Raw genomic sequence first — 20894 nt, forward strand, 5'->3', positions numbered from 1 at the left:
TGGATCTGTTCGCCACGCAAGTCTGGGTCCTTCGGCGATTGACCGGGGTCCTTGCTGTTCGGGAGCCTCTCCTAAGCTGCCTGTTCGCGCGAGAGTTTGGAGGGGCGGGTTTGGGGTCGGTGTCTGATTGGGGCTCGCACCGCAGCACGCTGGAGTCCCGCTTAGGTACCAGTTAGCGTCAGGGGAGCTGGGTCAGGCGGTCGCCGGGACACCCCGTGTGTGGCAGGCGGCGAAGCGCTCTGGAGAGTCCTGGACAGCCCTGCTCCCTGCAGCCAGGTGTAGTTTCGGGAGCCACTGGGGCCAAAGTGAGAGTCCAGCGGTCTTCCAGCGCTTGGGCCACGGCGGCGGCCCTGGGAGCAGAGGTGGGACGGATGCGGGCGGCGAGGCGCTGGGCGCTGAGGGTTGGGGATGGACTGAAGCGAAAGCAATGGCGGAGTCCTTAGAAAGGGGGCTGGTGTCCGTACGGGTAATCACTTACGGGCTGGAGGTGGGGACGCAGGAATCTTCGGTGCAGGATCCAAATGGGCCCTAGTTATTGCTCTCCTCGCTGGCCTCCTGGCCTGACTGAGGGCTCCCTGCCGGCAGTTCCCTAGTGCCTGTAGTCCTCACGTAATCGCCAACTTACCTCCTGTAGCTGCCACAAAGCCCCGTGAACCCTAGGCATGCAGTGCTAAAGTACCAACACTTAGGGCCTCACCTATCCACGTAGAGTCTGGGGCTGAGCCGCAAGTCCTGAGCTCGCGCTCCCACCCACCACCCTGGGGGAATCAGAGCCCTCAAGCGCTGGAACAGAGAAGCCCCTTTGTGTCCCGGCCATTTCCTGGAAAGTAGAGCCAGAGTCACAATGAGGCCTTTGAAAGCCTTGGGGTGAGGATTGGGGGGGTCAGGGAAAAATGGAGTCGGCTCCTCACACTTATGTTTTATTCCCACTCAAACCCAGGTGGAGCGACCCCATTACGCTAAAGATGAAAGGCTGGGGTTGGCTGGCCCTGCTTCTGGGGGCCCTGCTGGGAACCGCCTGGGCTCGGAGGAGCCAGGATCTCCACTGTGGAGGTAAAGGCACAACGGGAAAAAGAAGTGGAGGAAGCAGAGCCTTGGGAGGGCATGAGATCCAAGGCCTGGGAGAAGGATGAATGGAAATCCTGGGTTGATCCCATTCTCCTCACACCCTACCCCCTACCCTGTCCCCTGCTCTCATTCTCTCCTCTTCCACCAGCATGCAGGGCTCTGGTGGATGAACTAGAATGGGAAATTGCCCAGGTGGACCCCAAGAAGACCATTCAGATGGGATCTTTCCGGATCAATCCAGATGGCAGCCAGTCAGTGGTGGAGGTAACTGTTACTGTTCCCCCAAACAAAGTAGCTCACTCTGGCTTTGGATGAAATTCGACTGCTTAAAAAGGACCTTGGTTTAATAGAAATGAAGAAAACAGACTCAGAAAAAAGATTTGGCTCTGTCTCATTTGGAAGAAGCTGCAGGCTTATTCCCCATGCACTTGCTTCCTGGCTGCAAACCTTAATACTTTGTTTCTGCTGTAGAATTTGTTAGCAAACAGGGAGTCCTGATCAGCACCCTTCTCCACATCCACATGACTGGTTTTTAATGTAGCACTGTGGTATACATGCAAACATCCGTTCAAAATCTGAGTCGGAGCTAAAAATAAAAAATGAAAAAACAGAAATAAGAATAAAAGGTCTTATCCTCATAATTAGGAAATTTTAATCGAAAACAACACACATGTACACAAAGGTGTATCTAATAAGCAATATATAAGGCAATGTTAAGATTACAGTGCTAGCCTGGGCATCATGGCAAAACACCAACTCTACAAAAAAATGTAAAAGTTAGCAGTGCATGGTGGCATGTGCCTGTAGTGACAGCTACTTGGAAGGCTGAGGTGGGAGGATCACTTGAGCCCAGGAGGTCGAGGCTGCAGTAAGCCGTGATCATGCCACTGCACTCCAGCCTGGGAAACACAGCAAGACCCTGTCTCAAAAAAAAAACCAAAACCCAGCACTTTGGGAGGCCGAGGCAGGCAGATCACCTGAGGTTAGAAGTTCGAGACCAGCCTGGCCAACATGGTGAAACTCCGTCTCTACTAAAAATACAAAAAAGTAGCCAGGCGTGGTGGCTCATGCCTATAGTCCCAGCTACTCAGGAGGCTGAGGCAGGAGAATCACTTGAACCCAGGAGGCAGAGGTTGCAGTGAGCCAAGATCGCACCACTGCACTCCAGTCTGGTTGACAAGAACAAAACTCTGTCTTGAAAAAAAAAAAAAAGGCCGGGCACGGTGGCTCACGCCCATAATGCCAGCACTTTGGGAGGCTGAGGTGGGCAGATCACAAGGTCAGGAGATCAAAACCATCCTGGCTAACATGGTGAAACCCCGTCTCTACTAAAAATACAAAAAATTAGCCGGGCGTGGTGGTGGGTGCCTGTAGTCCCAGCTACTCAGGAGGCTGAGACGAAAAGAATGGCGTGAACTCGGGAGGCAGAGCTTGCAGTGAGCTGAGATGGTACCACTGCACTCTAGCCTGGGCGACACAGCGAGACTCCTCTCAAAAAAAAAAAGAAAAAAGATTATGGTACTTTAATAGCTGTTGTTCACAGAGCCTACACTACGTCTTTAATACTGTGCTTACTGAGGATATTAGTCTCAATTTAAACAAAATTATTATTATTATTTTTTTGAGATGGAGTTTAGGGCTTGTTGCCCAGGCTAGAGTGCAATGACGCGATCTCGGCTCACCGCACCCTCTGCCTCCCGGGTTCAAGCGATTCTCCTGCCTCAGCCTCCCGAGTAGCTGGGATTACAGGCATGCACCACCACACCTGGCTAATTTTGTATTTTTAGTAGAGACAGGGTTTCTCCATGTTGGTCAGGATGGTCTCGAACTCCTGACCTCAAGTGAGCCACCCTCCTCGGCCTCTCAAAGTGCTGGGATTACAGGCGTGAGCCACCACGCCCGGCCAGAAATAAAATATTAATGAACACATGGACACAGGGAGGGGAACGTCACACATCAGGTCCTGTTGGGGTGTGGGGGACTAGGGGAGGGATAGCATTAGGAGAAATACCTAATGTAGATGACAGGTTGATGGGTGTAGCAAACCACCATGGCACATGTATACCTATGCAACAAACCTGCACGTTCTGCACATGTATCTCAGAACTTAAACTATAATTAAAAAAAAAATTATCTTCATCTATAGAAATTAGAAGTATAAGTTGATCAGGTTAATCAAAAAATTCTGTTTATAACTTGGAGCTAATGTTAACTGTCTTGTTTCTTAGAATTGTACAATGAGGTGCCGGGCACGGTGGTTCATGCCTGTAGTCCCAGCACTTTGGGAGGCTGAGGCGGGTGGATTACCTGAAGTCGGGAGTTTGAGACCAGCCTGACCAACATGGAGAAACCCCGTCTCTACTAAAAATACAAAATTAGCTGGGCGTGGTGGCACATGCCTGTAATCCCAACTACTCGGGAAGCTGAGGCAGGAGAATCACTTGAACCCGGGAGGTGGAGGTTGCGGTGAGCCGAGATCGCGCCATTGCACTCCAGCCTGGGCAACAAGAGTGAAACTCCATCTCAAAAAAAAAAAGAAAAAAAAAAAGAATTGTACAATGAGGTAAAATAAAATCATATAGTTGAAACTACTGCCAAGTACAGTGGCTCATACCTGTAATCCCAGCACTCTGGGAGGCCAAGGCAGGCAGATCACTTGAGCACAGGAGTTCGAGACCAGCCTGGGCAACATGGCAAGACCCCGTCTCTACAAAAAAAATACAAAAAAGTAGCTGGGTGTGGTGGTGTGCACCTGTGTGAGGCTGAGGTGGGAGGATCACCTAAGCCTGGGAGATCCAAACTGTAGTGAGCCTCAGTCATCACACCACTGCACTCCAGCCTGGGCAACGGAGTGAGGCCTGTCTCAAAAAAAAAAAGAAGTATTTTGAAATTATCAAGTAAACCATATTAATTTAAAACCAGGCCGGGCGCGGTGGCTCATGCCTGTAATCCCAGCACTTGGGGAGGCCAAGGTGGGCGGATCACTAGGTCAGGAGATCGAGACCATCCTGGCTAACATGGTGAAACCCCGTCTCTACTAAAAATACAAAAAATTAGCTGGGCGTGGTGGTGGGCGCCTGTAGTCCCAGCTACCCGGGAGGCTGAGGCAGGAGAATGGTGTGAACCCTGGAGGCGGAGCTTGCACTGAGCCAAGATAGTGCCACTGCAGTCCAGCCTGGGCGAAAGAGTGAGACTCCGTCTCAAAAAAAAAATAAATAAATAAATAAATAAAATGAAAACCACACTAGGCCGGGCACAGTGGCTCACGTCTGTAATCCCAGCACTTTGGGATGCCGAGGCAGGCAGATCACCTGAGGTCTGGAGTTTGAGACCAGCCCGACCAACACAGAGAAACCCCATCTCTACTAAAAATACAAAAGTTAGCTGGGTGTGGTGGTGCATGCCTGTAGTCCCAGCTACTCAGGAGGCTGAGGCAGGAGAATCACTTGAACCCAGGAGGCAGAGGTTGCAATAAGCCGAGATGGCGCCAATGCACTCCAGCCTGGGCAACAAGAGCAAAACCCCATCTCAAAAAACAAACAAACAAACAAAACGAATTAAAATCAATTAGGGAAAGCTTTTTAGAATAGGTTGTTGGAGCTAGATTTGGAAAGAAAAGTAAGGATATAAATTACTAATGTACAGAGGTAGAAGAGAGTGACCCAAGGCTGAGGACATTTCTAGGTGCCTTATGCCCGCTCAGAGGCCCACCTCACAGAGCTGCTGGAGGAGATATGTGACCGGATGAAGGAGTATGGGGAACAGATTGATCCTTCCACCCATCGCAAGAACTACGTACGTGTAGTGGGCCGGAATGGAGAATCCAGTGAACTGGACCTACAAGGCATCCGAATCGACTCAGATATCAGCGGCACCCTCAAGTTTGCGGTGAGCTATGGGAATCGGTAGCTGGTTCTTGGACATTAAGGGGTTGTTGGAGAACCAATTAGAAAGTTAGGCTGATATCCTTGTCCTCCTCTTTGGAAGTGAAGGCAAGAGGCCTCTTATTGCCCTGTGTCACCCATTTCTCCCTTGGGTTGGCAGTGTGAGAGCATTGTGGAGGAATACGAGGATGAACTCATTGAATTCTTTTCCCGAGAGGCTGACAATGTTAAAGACAAACTTTGCAGTAAGCGAACAGGTAAGCTGCCCCCACTTTATCTCCTGTTCTAGTAGCTCTGTGGAACCTGACATTCCCTAACTCACCCATACACCCCCATCCCAGAAACCTCTGGTATTAGGTCAAGAGCTGTCTTCCATTTCCCTTGACTTAGGGACTTGGGGTGTTCCTCCACATTTCTGTCAGCTTTCAGAATTTGTGTCCCCTTGACCCTGAGATACAGGTGAGAGGACAGTGGGGATGTTTTATCATTTATAAGCATATATTCTGCAGAATGGTGGTTGGTGTGTGTTTGTGTCAGCTTGGTCTGGGAAATTTTCTTGATACTGGCATATATCAGTATAAGAATGGCATATTCCTTTAAATTGTTTGCCATTTGCAGATCTTTGTGACCATGCCCTGCACATATCGCATGATGAGCTATGAACCACTGGAGCAGCCCACACTGGCTTGATGGATCACCCCCAGGAGGGGAAAATGGTGGCAATGCCTTTTATATATTATGTTTTTACTGAAATGAACTGAAAAAATATGAAACCAAAAGTACAAACTGTGTTGTCTTTTCATGCCTGGAATTGCCCTTACATTAAGCTTGAAGATAAGGAGTTATAGACAGGAAAGATAATGGAGGAGAAAGAAGAGTTTTGGGATTGATACAGGATAAAGGTAGGAGAGGCCTGAACCTTTAATTCTTCTACCTTCTGAGATTCCACTCCACTCATAAACTAGATAAGCTTTCAGTCAGTGCCCACTCAATACCACGTCTTTAGAGTCTAATTGTGGAGAATAGAGGAACCTCCATGAGGAAGCAGGGGAGTATGGTAGTGTAGAATTCTAGAAATCCCTTGTGTTCATGGCTGTTGAAACATAAAGTAAGACAGGGCTTGGTCTTGAAGGAAATAACGGATATGCATTATTCTTCCTTCCCTGCCCATCCAGATGGAGGGACCAGCAAGAACAGAGACAGGAAGGGGAAAATGGATGTGACCAACTCAGCTGAAAAGTAAGGGCTTTATCGGATAGGGACAGACGAGGTAAGGAAGGTTGTTTAATGAGAGGCCTTGCTTGCCAGCCTAAGCTTTTAAATTTGATGCCAGTGGCAACAATAAAGTGTATCTTTCTTACCTCTATCACTAGCCATTGTCAATCTGGACTATAAGTCTGTCCACAATTCTGTGTGTAGAGATTCCAGACTGGGGCATAGGGATGAAAACCTAAAGGATACCTTCTTTTGGAAAATTCTTTTTTTCTTTTTTTTTCTGAGATGGAGTCCCGCTCTGTCGCCTAGGCTGGAGTACAGTGGCGCGATCTCGGCTCACTGCAAGCTCTGCCTCCTAGGTTCACGCCATTATCCTGACTCAGCCTCCCGAGTAGCTGGGACTACAGGCGCCCGCCACCACACCGGCTAATTTTTTTTTTTTTTTTTTTTGTGAGACAGAGTCTCACTCTATCGCCCAGGCTGGAGTACAGTGGTGCGATCTCGGCTTACTGCAAGCTTCGCCTCCCGGGTTCACGCCATTCTCCTGCCTCAGCCTCCCGAGTAGCTGGGACTATAGGTACCCGCCACCACACCCGGCTAATTTTTTGTATTTTTAGTAGAGACGGGGTTTCACCATGTTAGCCAGGATGGTCTCGATCTCCTGACTTCGTGATCCACCCACCTTGGCCTCCCAAACTGCTGGGATTACAGGCATGAGCCACCGCGCCCGGCCTGCACTGGCTAATTTTTTTGTATTTTTAGTAGAGGCAGGGTTTCGCCGTGTTAGCCAGGGTGGTCTCTATCTCCTGACCTCATGATCCGCCCGCCTTGGCCTCCCCAAATGCTGGGATTACTGGTGTGAGCCACTGCGCCTGGCGGAAAATTCTTAAAACACTCTGAGCTTGAGGTATGGTTGTCTCAGGGTATCAAATGGAATATCTCCGGTCCCAAGAACACCTCAAGGAGAGAAGACCTGAATAAACATTTCAAAGGTTTTAAAAATTACATCATTTTAGAATCTAAAGGAACCTTAGAGGTCGTCTGGTTCACCTCTGCCCATTTTATTGATGAAGAAGCTGAGGCCCAGAGAAGCCATAGAACTTTATGAAGTTCTGTATTTAATGGCAAAACTGGGTCTATAAGCTAACTTTCCCAAGTGCCGATCTGATCTAATATAGCTATAGAGTACCTTCTATTTTAAGTCTTTTTTCTCTAATAATACCTTGCACTAAGCCTGGCGCATAGAATGCATATATTCCACAAAGCTTTCTTGTACCAAAAATCCCTGTGAAATCTGACAAATTAACTAGAGCACAGAGCAAGCACTCTGATATTTGTTGTCAACTAATATCAGCCTGGTGTTAATTCCATCTTCTCCCATCATCCATAAGAAATGCTGTGTTCGCTCTAGTTTTCCAAACCAACTATTATAAACCTTATTTTTTCTTCTATGATGCATATAAGTAATAATTACATTTTTTCATGTCCCTGAAAGTATACCCAAGGTGCTGTCCATTTCGTGCTTCGTGCCTAAAAATGCCTTTCTTTTCCATCAGAAAGCTTATCAGAAGTATAAATGAGAGTACTCTTCAAGCCAAATGCGGTGGCTCGTGCCCATAATCCCAACACTTTGGGAGGCCAAGGTGGAAGGATCACGATCACTTGAGTCCAGGAGTTTGAGACCAGCCTAGGCAATATAGTGAGACCCCATCACTACAAAAAATACAAAAATTAGCCGGCATAATGGTGTGCACCTGTGGTTCCAGCGACTCTGGAGGCCAAGGTGGCAAGATCTCTCGAACCCAGGAGGCTGAGGCTGCACTGAGCTGTGATTGCACTACTGCACTCTAGCCTAGGCAACAGAGTGAGACCCTGTCTCAAATACAATAAAGAGAGTTCTCTTCTGGAAACTTAAAACTGTTTTAATTTAGAAAACAAATTATTCATAGTTTTAAATAAATAAATTTAATGTTAATCAGTAACAAGTTACTTGTGATGCACCTTTCTGGTTTGTCAAAGTACAGCTGTTAAGAACTCTCCAGCTGGAGAGACTTTGTCATTGGTACACAAAGGATATGTCCTATATAGGAAAGGGTGGATGTTACTTTCTAGGCTTGATTAAGGATACACTTTGTGGGGTTTTTTTGTTTTTTGTTTTTTGTTTTCCTGAGGCAGAGTCTCGCTCTGTCGCCCAGGCTGAAGTGCAGTGGTGCAATCTCGGCTTACTGCAACCTCCACCTCCTGGTTCAAGCGATTTTCCTGACTCAGCCTCCCAAGTAGCTAGGATTACAGGCATGTGCCATCATGCCCAGCTAATTTTTGAGTTTTTTGTAGAGACAGTGTTTCACCATGTTGGCCAGGCTGGTCTCAAACTCCTGGCTTCAAGTAACCCGCCTGCCTCAGCCTCCCAAAGTGTTGGGATTACAGGCGTGAGCCACCGTGCCCAGCAGGAAGATACACTTTGTAAACCTCTTATTTTTTTTATTATTATCATTATTATTATTACTATCTTAGCGAGACAGGGGTCTTGCTCTGTTGCCCAGGCTGGAGTGAAATGGCATGATCATAACTCATTGCAGCCTCTAACTCCTGGCTTCAAGCAATCCTCCTGCCTTGGCCTCCTGAGTTTCTAGGATTACAGGCAAGCACCACCATGCCTGGCTTTGCACATGTTTTAATTCATATCACAAGGAATGCATGAATTTATCTGAACCCTCTGGAGGTTCATTATAATAAATTATAGCCCAGTATTTGGTAGAGCATATGCTCTTAACCTTGTAAATCTGATCAAGCTTCAGATGCCTTCTAACTTAGTTTATCAGTAAAATGTTAGAACTTAACAAACATTTCCGAAGACAGTGTTAAATGAGGTACAGATATAACAGGAAAGTTTATTATGTGAAAATTTTGTCCTTTAGAAATACGTTTTAGGGCTGGGCGCAGTGGCTCATGCCTGTAATCCCAGCACTTGGGGATGCCGAGGTGGACAGATCAATTGAGGCCAGGAGTTCGAGACCAAGCCTGGGCAACATGCCAAAAACCCATCTCTACCAAAAATACAAAAATTAGCCAGGTGTAGTGGCATGTGCCTATAATCCCAGCTACTAGGGAGGCAGAGGTTACAGTGAAGATTGCACCACTGCACTTCAGCCTGGGCAATAAAGTGAGACTCAAAAAAAGGTTTAGTCCAGATGCAGTGGCTCACACCTATAATCCCAACACTTTGGGAGGCTGAGGCAGGAGGATCTTTTGAGCCCAGGAGTTTGAGACCACCCTGGACAACATAGCAGAACCCTGTCTATGCAAAAAAAATAGCTGGGTATAGTGGCAGGCATCTGTAGTCCTAGCTACTCAGTAGGCTAAGGTGGGAGGACTGCTTGAGCCAGGGAGGTCGAGATTGCAGTGAGTCATGATCTCGCCACTGCACTCCAGCCTGGGCGACAGAGCAAGACCCTGTCTCAAAAAAAAAAAAAAAAAAAGTGAAGTGGCATGATCTCGACTCACTGCAACCTCCACCTCCCAGGTTCAAGTGATTCTCCTGCCTCAGCCTCCCAAGTAGCTGGGACTACAGGTGCCTGCCACCATGCCCGGCTAATTTTTGTATTTTTAATAGAGGTGGGGTTTCACCATGTTGGCCAGACTGGTCTTGAACTCCTGATCTGAAATGATCCACCCACTTTGGCCTCCCGAAGTGCTGGGATTACAGGCATGAGCCACTGCCTGGCTGAAAAAAAAAAAAAAAAACTTTTATAGGATTTTTTAACTTAAAAAGCATTCATAGGTACAATATTCCTTTAAATATAGGACAGGGGCCAGGTGCAGTGGTTCACGCCTGTAATCCCAGCAGTTTTGGGGGCTGAGGCAGCGGATCACTTGAGTTCAGGAGTTCAAGACCAGCCTGGGCAACATGGAGAAACCCCATCTCTACAAAAAATACAAAAATTAACCAGGCAGGGCACACCTGTAGTCCCAGCCACCCAGGAGGCTGAGGCGGGAGGGTGGCTTGGGCCCAGGAGGTTGCCGTGAGCTGAGATCTTGCCACTGCACTCCAGCCTGGGTGACAGAGCCAGACCCTGTCATAAATAAATAGGAATAAATAGCATGGGGAAGGGAAATAATATATGCTGAATACTTGTATAACAAGCACATACACACTCATTTAATCTTTTTTTTTTTTTTTTTTTTTTTTTTGAGACAGGGTTTTGCTGTGTTGTCCAGGCTGGAGTACAGTGGTGAGATTATGGCTCACTGCAACCTCCACCTCCCAGGCTCCAGCAATGCTCCCACCTCAGCCTCCTGAGTAGCTGGGACTACAGACGCGCATCACCAGGCCCAACTAACTTAAAAAATGTTTCGTAGAGATGGGATCTTGCTGTTTTGCCCAGGCTGGTCTCAAACTCCTGGGCTCCAGTGATCCTCTTGGCCTCCCAAAGTGCCAGGATTACAAATGTGAGCCACCTTGCCTGGCCTCATTTAATCTTTACAACTCTAAGAAATAGATGTTATTCCTATTTTATAGATGAAGAAACTAAGCTCAGAGAGATTAAGTGTCTTGCTAGTCAGCGAGGAGCCAAGACTTCAACCCCAGTGATCCTCTAATCCGTAGTCCAGTCATCCTCCAATCCCTAGTCCAGTCATCTTTCTGTTATACCTCATTCTATGTAGTGGAGTCTCCAAGTGGCTGTATAAAGTAGCACTTTTTAAATATGGCTTGAAAAACTGTCTCCAAGTTTGAATGTATGCCCTCTGATTCTAGTAATCTGTAGTGGAAAAGCATTATATCCTCTGTTCAGTCATTTTTCCTGACTATTCCTTATAAGACACCCCTTTTACCTTTCTGGTCATTTTTTGTTTGTTTTTGCGGTTGTTGTTGTTTGAGACAGAGTCTCGCTCTTGCCCAGGCTGGAGCGCAGTGATGCAATCTCGGCTCACTGCAACCTCTGCTTCCCCTGCTCATGTGATTCTCCTATCTGAGCCTCCCAAGTAGCTGGGATTACAGACATGCACCACCACGCCCGGCTAATTCTGTATTTTTAGTAAAGACAGGGTTTCTCCATGTTGGTCAGGCTGGTCTCAAACTCCCAACCTCAGGTGATCTGCCCGCCTCGGTCTCCCAAAGTGCTGGGATTACAGGCATGAGCCACCGCGCCCGGCCTAATTTTTGTATTTTTAGTAGAGACGGGGTTTCAACATGTTGGCCAGGCTGGTCTCAAACTCCTGACCTCAAGTAATCTGCCTGTCTTGGCCTCCCAAAATTCTGGGATTACAGGAGTGAGCCACAATGCCTGGGCTGTAGTATTTGAGACAAGCTTGCTCAGTCGCCCAGGCTGGAATGGAGTACATGGAGTGCAGTGGTATGATCATGGCTCACTGTAGCCTCAATCTCCTGAGCTCAACTGATCCTCCAACCTCAGCCGCCCCAGTAGCTGGGACTATAGGCGCACACCACCTGGACTGGCTAATTTTTACATTTTTTATAGAGGTGGAATTTCATCATGTTGCCCAGAGTGGACTTGAATTCCTGGTCTCAGGTGATCCTCCTGCCTTGGCCTTCCAAAGTGCTGAGACTACCACGCCTGGGATTATAGGCATGAGAAACCACACCCAGCCCCCTTTCTGGTCATTTCAAATGCTGAATGTTTGTCTCTCCTACCTTTGTGTATTCTGGGAGTCACCATTTATTATCTAGTTCACATATGGATGTGAAAGTCTTTACAGATGAGTAAGACTATAGTTCCTTATCTTTTATTTTTATGTTTTTTTTAGAGACAAGGTCTCACTATGTTGCCCAATCTGGAGTACAGTGGCTGTTCACAGGCATGATCATTAGGCACTATAGCCTCAAACTCCTGGGTTCAACCAATCCTCCTGCCTCAGCCTCCCTAGCAACTGAAACTACAGGCACATTCCACCTTGCTTGGCTTAAATATCTTTTTATTTATTTATTTATTTATTTATTTTTGAGACGGAGTCTCGCTCTGTTGCCCAGGCTGGAGTGCAGTGGCACAATCTCGGCTCCCTGCAAGCTCCGCCTCCTGGGTTTGCGCCATTCTCCTGTCTCAGCCTCCCGAGTAGCTGGGACTACAGGCGCCCGCCACCACACCTGGCTAATTTTTTGTATTTTTAGTAGAGACGGGGTTTCACCGTGTTAACCAGGATGGTCTCAATCTCCTGACCTCGTGATCCACCCGCCTCGGCCTCCCAAAGTGCTGGGATTACAGGCGTGAGCCACCATGCCCGGCCGAAATATCTTTATAGCAACACAGTGAGTTGATGTCTCCAGGAGACAGTTGACAGTGACTCAAAAATCCCCTTACTGAGTTGCAGCTAATAGTTCACAATTGCCAGATGTGGTGGCTCATGCTTGTAATCCCAACACTTTGGGAGACCAAGGAAGGAGGATCACTTGAGCCCAGAAGTTCAAGACCAGCCTGGGCAACATAGCAAGACCCTGTCTCTAAAAAAAAAAAAAAGGAAAAATTAGCCAGGTGTGGTGGTGAGTACCTGTAGTCCCAGCTACTTGGGAGAGTGAGGTGGGAGGATCGCTTGAGGCCAGGAAGTTGGGCAGCAGTGAGCAACGATCATGCCACTGCGTTCCAGCCTGGGTTACAGAGCAAGACCTTCTCTCAAAAAAAAAAAAATCATAATCATCATGTAAGACATACAGCTTAGGGCCAGGCGCAGTGGCCAACCTGGCCAACATAGTGAAACCTTGTCTCTACTAAAAATACAAAAATTAGCTGAGTGTGGTGGCATGCGCCCGTAATCCCAGCTACTCGGGAGGCGGAGGCAGAAGAATCGCTTGAACCAGGGAGGCAGAGGTTGCAGTGAGCTGAGATTGTGCCACTGCGCTCCAGCCTGGGCTACACAGTGAGACTCCATCTCAAAAAAAAAAAAAAGAAAAAGAAATACAGCCTAGTAATGCTGACCTTGGTCTGAATTTATAGTCATGCCAATTACAAGCTATGACACTGGGTAGGATACTTCATCTAAGTCTTGGTTTTCTCTTCTTTTTATTTTTTAATACCTTGAAACTTAGAGTTGTTGTGAAGATTAAGATAATGCACATTCCAGGCCAGGCACAGTGGCTCATGCCTGTAATCCTAGCACTTTGGAGACCAGCCTGGGCAACATGGTGAAACCCCATCTCTACTAAAATAGAAAAAAAAAAAAAAAAAAAATTAGCCAGGCGTGGCGGCGTGTGCCACCTAGGAGGTGGAGGTTGCAGTGAGCCGAGATCATACCACTGCACTCCAGGCTGGGCAACAGAACAAGACTCTATCTCCAAAAAAAAAAAAAAAAAAAAGATAATGCATGTTCCACATTTAGATAGTATCTGCAAATAGTAAGGGATCCTCCAGTTTAAGTTTTAGCTATTATCTATTAAATAGAGGCGTTTGGTTTACCTTGTAGTTTAAGGGTTTAAATTTAGATTTTATTAGCCCGCTTGTCCTTTGCCACTAGGGGGTGCTATTGCCTCCCTACACTTTAAAGAGGTCCTCCCAAGGTCACAACAATCTAAATTCTCAGCCTTCTCTCCCTTGCCCCTTCAAGTTCCCAAGCACTTAGTTATACCTGGACCTAGAGCTCACTTGGCTGCTTTATTCATGCCAATCTTTCTTCCTTAACATTCTCTCCACCTCCCCAGGTCCCATCAGTGTTGAGACGGAATCTAGGCCAGCTCCTGGGAGATGCCAGTTAGCCCCTTTGATCCTGTGCTTTCCAATTGCCCTTATAGCAGTCGATGTCAGGATTGGACAACTTCAAAACAAGTCCATAAAGTCCCCATGGCACTAGGGGCTCTGGGACCCAGTGTCGAGAGGCTTAGAGCATTGCTGTTCCCCACCCAATCACTAAAGCTCCAAGACAGATGATCCTGTGGCCTCTCAATAATTGTCCCTTTGGTAGTCTCATCCTGGGGCACTGAAGTTCAGTCCTGTGGTCTGCTGGTTAGTCTCTGTGGATAATTAATCTGAGAAAAGGAACCAGGTCAGACTATTCTAGGGTTATGTGGAAATCCTTTATGAGATGCTAAATGGGGAACAAATATTGATCAGTGAAGCTTTGAAGTCACCGGGGTCTTCAAAGGTAGCTGAGGTCAGTGCTCCTCTGGAGCATTGCCTAAAGTTTTTTCCTGAGACCTAACTATCTGATCCCCAGGCCAGAAGAGCATTGGTTGTTAGGTGTGAAGCTGAGTATAAAGAAAATTAAGAAGAGAAAATAGGGGTTTTCTATCTCTTTTTCCAAGTCCAAGCTAGAAACTCGGTTCTTTGTAAAGGAGATCTATCTAAACCTGGCTTAGGTGGATACTGAGACCTCTGATCTTTGTTACTGCTATGTGGTGAGATAAAAGGGCTATTCACAGCTGGGCACGGTGGCTCACGCCTGTAATCCCAGTACTTTGGGAGCCCGAGGCGGGTGGATCACCTGAGGTCAGGATTTCGAGACCAGTCTGACCAACATGGCAAAACCCCATCTCTACTAAGAATACAAAAATTAGCTGGGCGTGGTGGCGGGCGCCTATAATCCCAGCTACTCAGGAGGCTGAGATCGCACCACTGCAATCCAGCCTCAGCTACAGAGCAAGATCTGTCTCCAAAAAAAAAAAAAAAAAAAAAAAAAAAAAAAAAAAAAAGGCTTTTCACTTGGGGCTGGAGGTTTGTAGATAAGATGCTCTGGTCCTTGGGGTCAATGACTACGACAGGCTTAGGGAGGCACAAAAGTCCTGAAGCCTCGTCTACCCAAAGGATTTAGAAAGTGGTGTGGAATATCACTTCAGGGTCGTGTCATGGTCTCTGGGGAGCACAAGAGAGCATAGAAGACTGCCAAGTAGGAGAAGTGGCCCAGAGGCCCTGGAGAATGTGACCAAAGGGGATCTTCGATGAGGGGCTAGTCTGCGGCTCATAATCTGTGGCTAAAGTGGGGTGAGCTGCTGTGTGGGGTTACGTGACCAGAGTGGCAGTGAGACTAATGCCCATGACCCAGAAGCTGTGGCCGGCTCTGAAAGCCTTCATAGTAAGGGCGCAGTTAAGACTTGGATTTCCTGCCATTATACACAGAACTGACAGCTCACAAAGCACTGGATATTCAGGCTCCTGCTTTTGCTTTTCTCCCCATATCGGGGTCTGTTAGTATCTATAATATCGTGGCCTCTGCTGACCTCAAATGATCTCCACCGAGCAGCTAACTCTGGCATCCTAGCCTGTTGTCCACATGATGTCCCCTCCATGGCCGTGAAGCCATTAACCAAAGACATTCCTCGAGAAAGCGCGCCAAGGCGGTAGAAGGATCAGGCAATGATCAGTTTCCATGATAGCATATTACGGAATTGGCTCCAAGGACCTTCAGAGGTCGAGTCCTGGAGCGTCTCCTTTAGTATTCGCCTCAGAGATAACCCCAAACGTGTTAAGGTCAAAGGGAAAAGCCAAGAGGGAAGTTAACTGAGTTATCAGGCACCTATTTAGCCACCCGCACTTCCCCGCCCGCCACCCATCCACCCTTAATTAGCTCTAATCCGGGCGGTCCAATCCTCCCCGTCACAACTGCTGTCAAGGGCTAAGGTCCCGCCCCGCTTCCATACCGGACCAATGGCCGGGCCCGGGGAGAGTCCCCTGAGAGGGGCGGGCTCGGGTTCCGGCCAGTGGGCGGGGCCTCCTTGAGGACCCCGGGCTGGGCGCCGCCGCCGGTTCGTCTACTCTTTCCCTCAGCCGCCTCCTTTCAACCTTGTCAACCCGTCGGCGCGGCCTCTGGTGCAGCGGCGGCGGCTCCTGTTCCTGCCGCAGCTCTCTCCCTTTCTTACCTCCCCACCAGATCCCGGAGATCGCCCGCCATGGCTTTACTTACTGCGGCCGCCCGGCTCTTGGGAACTAAGGTGAGCAGCGAGGGGAGGGAGCACGCCGTCCCAGGGTGGGGCTGAGGCGACCGCAGGCCCTCCGGCGCCGGGGTCTCCCTCCCACACCCGTGCGCACTCTGCGCGCCTTAAAGGGCCCTGCGCTTGGCTGGCCGCCAGCCCTGCGTGAAGCTACAGGACCATGTGCCGCGCTTCCCTTCTGGCTCCTGGAGGTGAAGTGCACGCCGCCCGCCCTCGGCCCTCAGTCCAGAGCGCGTGAGGAGGCCGACCCTGCTGTCACCCCGCATGTCTGAAATGAAAGGGGAAGGGATGCGTGGCTCTGAAATAGCAAGGAGCCGAGACAGGAACCTCTGGTAGAGACTAGAGATGTGATGTTCCACTGGAGTTACAGTCAGTTTGGTGGAGGGAGCGGGAGTGAAGATACGTGCTCACTCTGGAGCAGTGGCTAATTTCGTCCTCTGCTTCGTAGGAAGGGCCTTGTCAGTTCCCGAACTGCCTGTTTCCATTTCTCCAAGCCTATTATTTAAGCCTTCGGTGACCACGCCGAGCACAAGAGTGGGTCCTTCAGGGCCTCCTCTTTGTCCTTGGGACTCTTGCACTTTTTATATAGGAGGAGCTTGGGTGGGGTGGAGCACTTCTGTACAACCTCCTGCATGACTATCATACATGATTGCAGAAAGAACCAGAAAGGTGTTTCCACCAAACTGCAAGCCAATAAATGAAGATCCTCGGCAAGAGATACTAATGCCAAGGTCACATGACCGTCATACTACTTGCTTACCCAGGTTATGCCGTTGATCTTAAGTCTACTTTATCCAGGAACTTTCTCTCCTTCTTTGGGGTCCTTTACTTGGTATTGATTGCCTTTTGGGACATAGAAATACTGTTGCAGGTAATGATGCCTTCAATTTCAAATTGCAGTACTTTTAGTTCTAAGTAACTTGGCCCTTTTAGACAGAAACTGCTGTGCTGAGGGAGTCCTAGCCCTCTAATCCAAGCAGGGGACAGTCCCACAAGTGACCTTGACTTCTGCAAAGAACTTAGTTTTTCCTGCGGATAATTTAAAGCTGACAGCATCTGAAGGAAAGGAAAGCATTAGGATGGTTTTGGCTTGCTGTATGTAATTTTTTTTTTTTTTTTTTTGAGACAGGATATTGCTCTGTCACTCAAGCTGGAGTCTTGTGGTGTGACCAAGGCTCCCTGCAGCCTCCACCTCCTGGGCTCAAGCAATCCTCCCACTTCAGCTTCCCGAGTAGCTGGGACCACAGGTGTGCACCGCCACGCCTGGCTAATCTTTTTTGATTTTTAGTAGAGGCAGCGTCTCCTTATGTTGCCCAGGCTGGTCTTGAACTCCTGAGCTCAAGTAATCTTCCTGCCTCGGCCTCCCAAAGTGCTGGGATTACAGGTGTGAACCACTGCACCTGGCCTGCTGTGCGTTATTTTTCATGGTTGGCACAAAGTGAAACTTGTAAGATTTACCTTGGTTCTTCCAGGCACCCAGTGGCAAGTACTAGCTGAGCATTTGGGAGATGCTTGTCTTACTTGGCTGTTGCTTCTCCTGCTGCTGGGGAAAAGGGTAAGGAAACCTCTTGGGAAATGAAGCAAGTTCTAGATAGCGTTTTGGCAGAATGGGGGACACTATAATTAGCTCATTTCTGAGCTGCTAACCCAGACCAGATAGTCTAACCCTGCAGTGAATGTGAAAAAGCCTTGGGATTTACCTATTGAATTTATTTTCCTCCTTAAGCCCATAGGGAAGCTCAGAACACTTTTGGGATGACAGAGCTACATAATTATGGTACCATTATTTTCCTGTTAGAGATGGTCTGACGATCCTAGTAACCTATCAGTTGAAAGCCATTAGAAGGCTTTTGACCCTTAAAAGTAGGTCAGGTGCAGTGGCTCACACCTGTAATCTCAGCACTTTGGGAGGCAGAGGAGGGTGGATCACCTGAGGTCGGGAATTTGAGACCAGCCTGACCAACATGGAGAAACCTCATCTCTACGAAAAATACAAAATTAGCCAGACATGGTGGCACATGCCTGTAATCATAGCTACTTGGGAGGCTGAGGCAGGAGGATCGCTCAAACCCGGGAGGCGGATGTTGTGGTGAGCCCAGATCGCTCCATTGCACTCCAGCCTGGGCAACAAGAGCGAAACTCCGTTTCAAAGAGAAAAAAAAGGGCGGGGGGGTAGCAAAGCCCAATAATGAGTTTATTGGACTGGAAATCTCCTGAGAAATAAGCAATATGACCAGGGTACCAAGAAGCTTGTTGGCTTGTCAGCATTGCTAGCACCTGCCTGTGCTTTCTAGATTAGCCTGTGGATAATGGTAGTCATAATTGGTAATTTTACTTTTGCTAGTAAGGTAGACTTTGGGAGGCAGTAATTTCTTACCAGGGAGAACTGACTCTTACCACTTTGAGTCTCAGCGTCAGGTGTAGTTTTACTTTTCTGAGAAGAAATTTTTTTTTGTTTTGAGACAGAGTCTTACTCTGTCACTCAGGCTGGAGTGCAGTGGCGTAATCTCCGCTCACTGTAACCTCTGCCTCCCAGGCTCAAGCGATTCTCGTGACTCAGCCTCCTGAGTAGCTGGGGTTAGCAGGTGTGCACCACCACGCCCAGCTAATTTTTTGTATTTTTGGTAGAGACGGGGTTTCACCATATTGGCCAGACTGGCGAATTTTTTTAACCTTACTAGGAGACAACATGTGAATTAGTCATTGTTCTATTGTTCTACTCTCACTGTCACATAATTTAAATGTCACATAATTTAAAACACCTGAGTTAGAGAGAAGCCAATTCAGAGAGCTTTGAGATTATTTGACTTCTTGTTTATCCAAATGCATTAATGCTAAGCAATGGCCTTAGTATTATCTGTGGGTGACTCAGTTTTGTGACATCAAAAATGTCTTTTCACAGATGATCTGGGTTTGGATTTGGGCTAGGAATTGAAGTAGGGCTACAGTTCACTTCTGGACTTTTGAAGTCAACATGCTTAACCAACCCTAGCTAAAGGGAACTGTCTCTTGAGCCACTGAAAATTGCTTCCCCAAGCTAGTATGTTTGAAACTGAGTAAATCAATTCAAAGATGTTTCTAGATTACTTCTAGACTTTTTCAAGACACTTAAATGCAAAGGAACCAATGGTTTCTTTACATTGGACTTATACCACTGTACAGCATCACCTGTATAAGTCCTACTCAGAAATTGGGTTCAACAAAACCAAGTTGGTTTTGTCCTGCAAAATATTTAGTTAGGTTTTAAAGCCCAAATTTTTTAAAGGTAAGGGCTCATATCTCTGTGCCTTCACTTTGACTATCAGCCTACCCAAAGTAATGGTGATTCCTTGATACTAGAATGGCAGGGGAAGCCTTATGGGGTGTTAGTGGTGAGATGACTGCATTTGGTCTTCCCAGTGGCCTTTAGGTTGGTAGCAGGTGAATGAATGCATGGGGAAGCAGCAAGAATAGTATGGTAGGTAGCAGCGATAGAGTTGGCATTCCTGACTTAAAATCCAAGGGGCAGCAGAAGGGAAACCAGACTTGGTGGATTTCAATAAAGCCACACAATGATTCTTTCTGCCCTGTGTCAATACTTTATGCAACAGAGTAGGATGTGGAATTTAAAACCGTAATGAGGCAACTGTAGCAATAGATCTTTCTTAGCATCTGATTATCTTTCAGTTCTGGCTTCAACTGTGCTTCAACTGCACAAATTCCTTAGTTCTCTGTTTTGGGTTTTTTTTGGGGGGTGGGGCTGGAGTGCAGTGGTGCGAACATGGCTTGCTATTACTACAGCCTCAACCTCATGGGCCCAAGCAATCCTCCCGAGTAGCTGGGACCACAGGCACGCACAGCCACGCCTGGCTAATTTTTTGGTAGTTTTTTTAGAGACAGTGTTTTGCCACGTTGTCCAGGCTGGTTTCGAACTCCTGGGCTCAAGCAATCCACCAGTCTCAGCTTCCCAAAGTGCTGAGATTACAGGCGTGAGCCACTGCACCCAGCCCTCTGTATTTCTTTTAACATGATGCTATTTTAAAAGGTCTGTAAACTCACAGTGGGCATTGTCACCTGTAATGCTTGCTTATGTTGCAGTTTCCTGGATCCTACCTTCAGATTATAATTCTGCAGAGTAGGATGGGATCTGGAAGAGTTTCTTGTAAATCCCTAAAGTGTCAGGGAGTTAAAACTTGTAAGAACTTCTTTTTTTTTTTTTGAGACAGAGTTTCGCTCTGTCGCCTAGGCTAGAGTGCGGTGGCTCGATCCCGGCTTACTGCAAGATCCGCCTCTGGGGTTCACGCCATTCTCCTGCCTCAGCCTCCCGAGTAGCTGGGACTGTAGGCGCCCACCACCTCGCCCTGCTAATTTTTTGTATTTTTAGTAGAGACAGGGTTTCACCGTGTTAGCCAGGATGGTCTCGATCTCCTGACCTCGTGATCCGCCCGCCTCCACCTCCCAAAGTGCTGGGATTACAGGCGTGAGCTGCCGCGCCCGGCCGTAAAACTTCTAAGAACTTCTAGCAGAAGTAAGGGAATAGTTTCTAATTCCTGAGAAAGTATTATGATGACAGATCCTATATTCTTTATTCACTAGTATATACTTAGTGTACACATAATAAGTAGGTGTTCAAGAGTTTTTTTTTTTTCTTGAGATGGAGTCTCGCTCTGTCACCCAGGCTGGTGTGCAGTGGTGTGATCTCGGCTCACTGCAACCTCTGCCTCCCGGGTTCAAGCAAGCTATTCTCCTGCCTCAGCCTCCCTAGTAGCTGGGACTACAGGCACATGCCACCATGCCGGGCTAATTTTTGTATTTTTAGTAGAGATGGGGTTTCACCATGTTGGCCAGGATGGTCTTGAACTCCTGACCTCGTGATC

General features: G+C 47.7%; 2 protein-coding genes and 1 long non-coding RNA gene across 4 annotated transcripts in view; 2 read left to right on the forward strand and 1 right to left on the reverse strand.

Moving 5' to 3' along the window:
• Positions 1 to 941: 941 nt before the first annotated feature.
• CNPY2 (canopy FGF signaling regulator 2) lies at positions 942 to 5738 on the forward strand. The gene is made up of 5 exons (XM_008978595.5): positions 942 to 1053; positions 1217 to 1332; positions 4753 to 4956; positions 5113 to 5209; positions 5571 to 5738. The coding sequence occupies exons 1-5, from the start codon at positions 966 to 968 to the stop codon at positions 5612 to 5614; spliced, it is 549 nt and encodes a 182-aa protein (XP_008976843.1). The 5' UTR covers positions 942 to 965; the 3' UTR covers positions 5615 to 5738.
• On the reverse strand, positions 1381 to 16127 carry LOC117975419 (uncharacterized). Its single transcript, XR_004665663.2, has 3 exons — positions 16011 to 16127; positions 3683 to 3775; positions 1381 to 1654 (listed from the first exon to the last, which is right to left on the reverse strand). It is a non-coding gene; the product is annotated as an uncharacterized LOC117975419 (long non-coding RNA).
• The window catches only part of CS (citrate synthase), a 32116-nt gene continuing 23647 nt past the window's right edge, over positions 12426 to 20894 (forward strand). Inside the window, exons 1-2 of one of the 2 annotated variants that reach the window (XM_008978602.4) lie at positions 16029 to 16229; positions 17511 to 17593. In XM_008978602.4, the coding sequence (XP_008976850.2) occupies positions 16199 to 16229; positions 17511 to 17593 (114 nt within the window). In that variant the 5' untranslated portion in view covers positions 16029 to 16198. Of the gene's footprint in view, positions 16230 to 17510; positions 17594 to 20894 lie in introns of both variants that reach the window. The other variant, XM_003824917.6, reaches the window with a different exon arrangement.

The sequence above is a fragment of the Pan paniscus genome, chromosome 10 (genome assembly GCF_029289425.2).
Source record: "Pan paniscus chromosome 10, NHGRI_mPanPan1-v2.0_pri, whole genome shotgun sequence".
Classification (NCBI taxonomy): domain Eukaryota; kingdom Metazoa; phylum Chordata; class Mammalia; order Primates; family Hominidae; genus Pan; species Pan paniscus.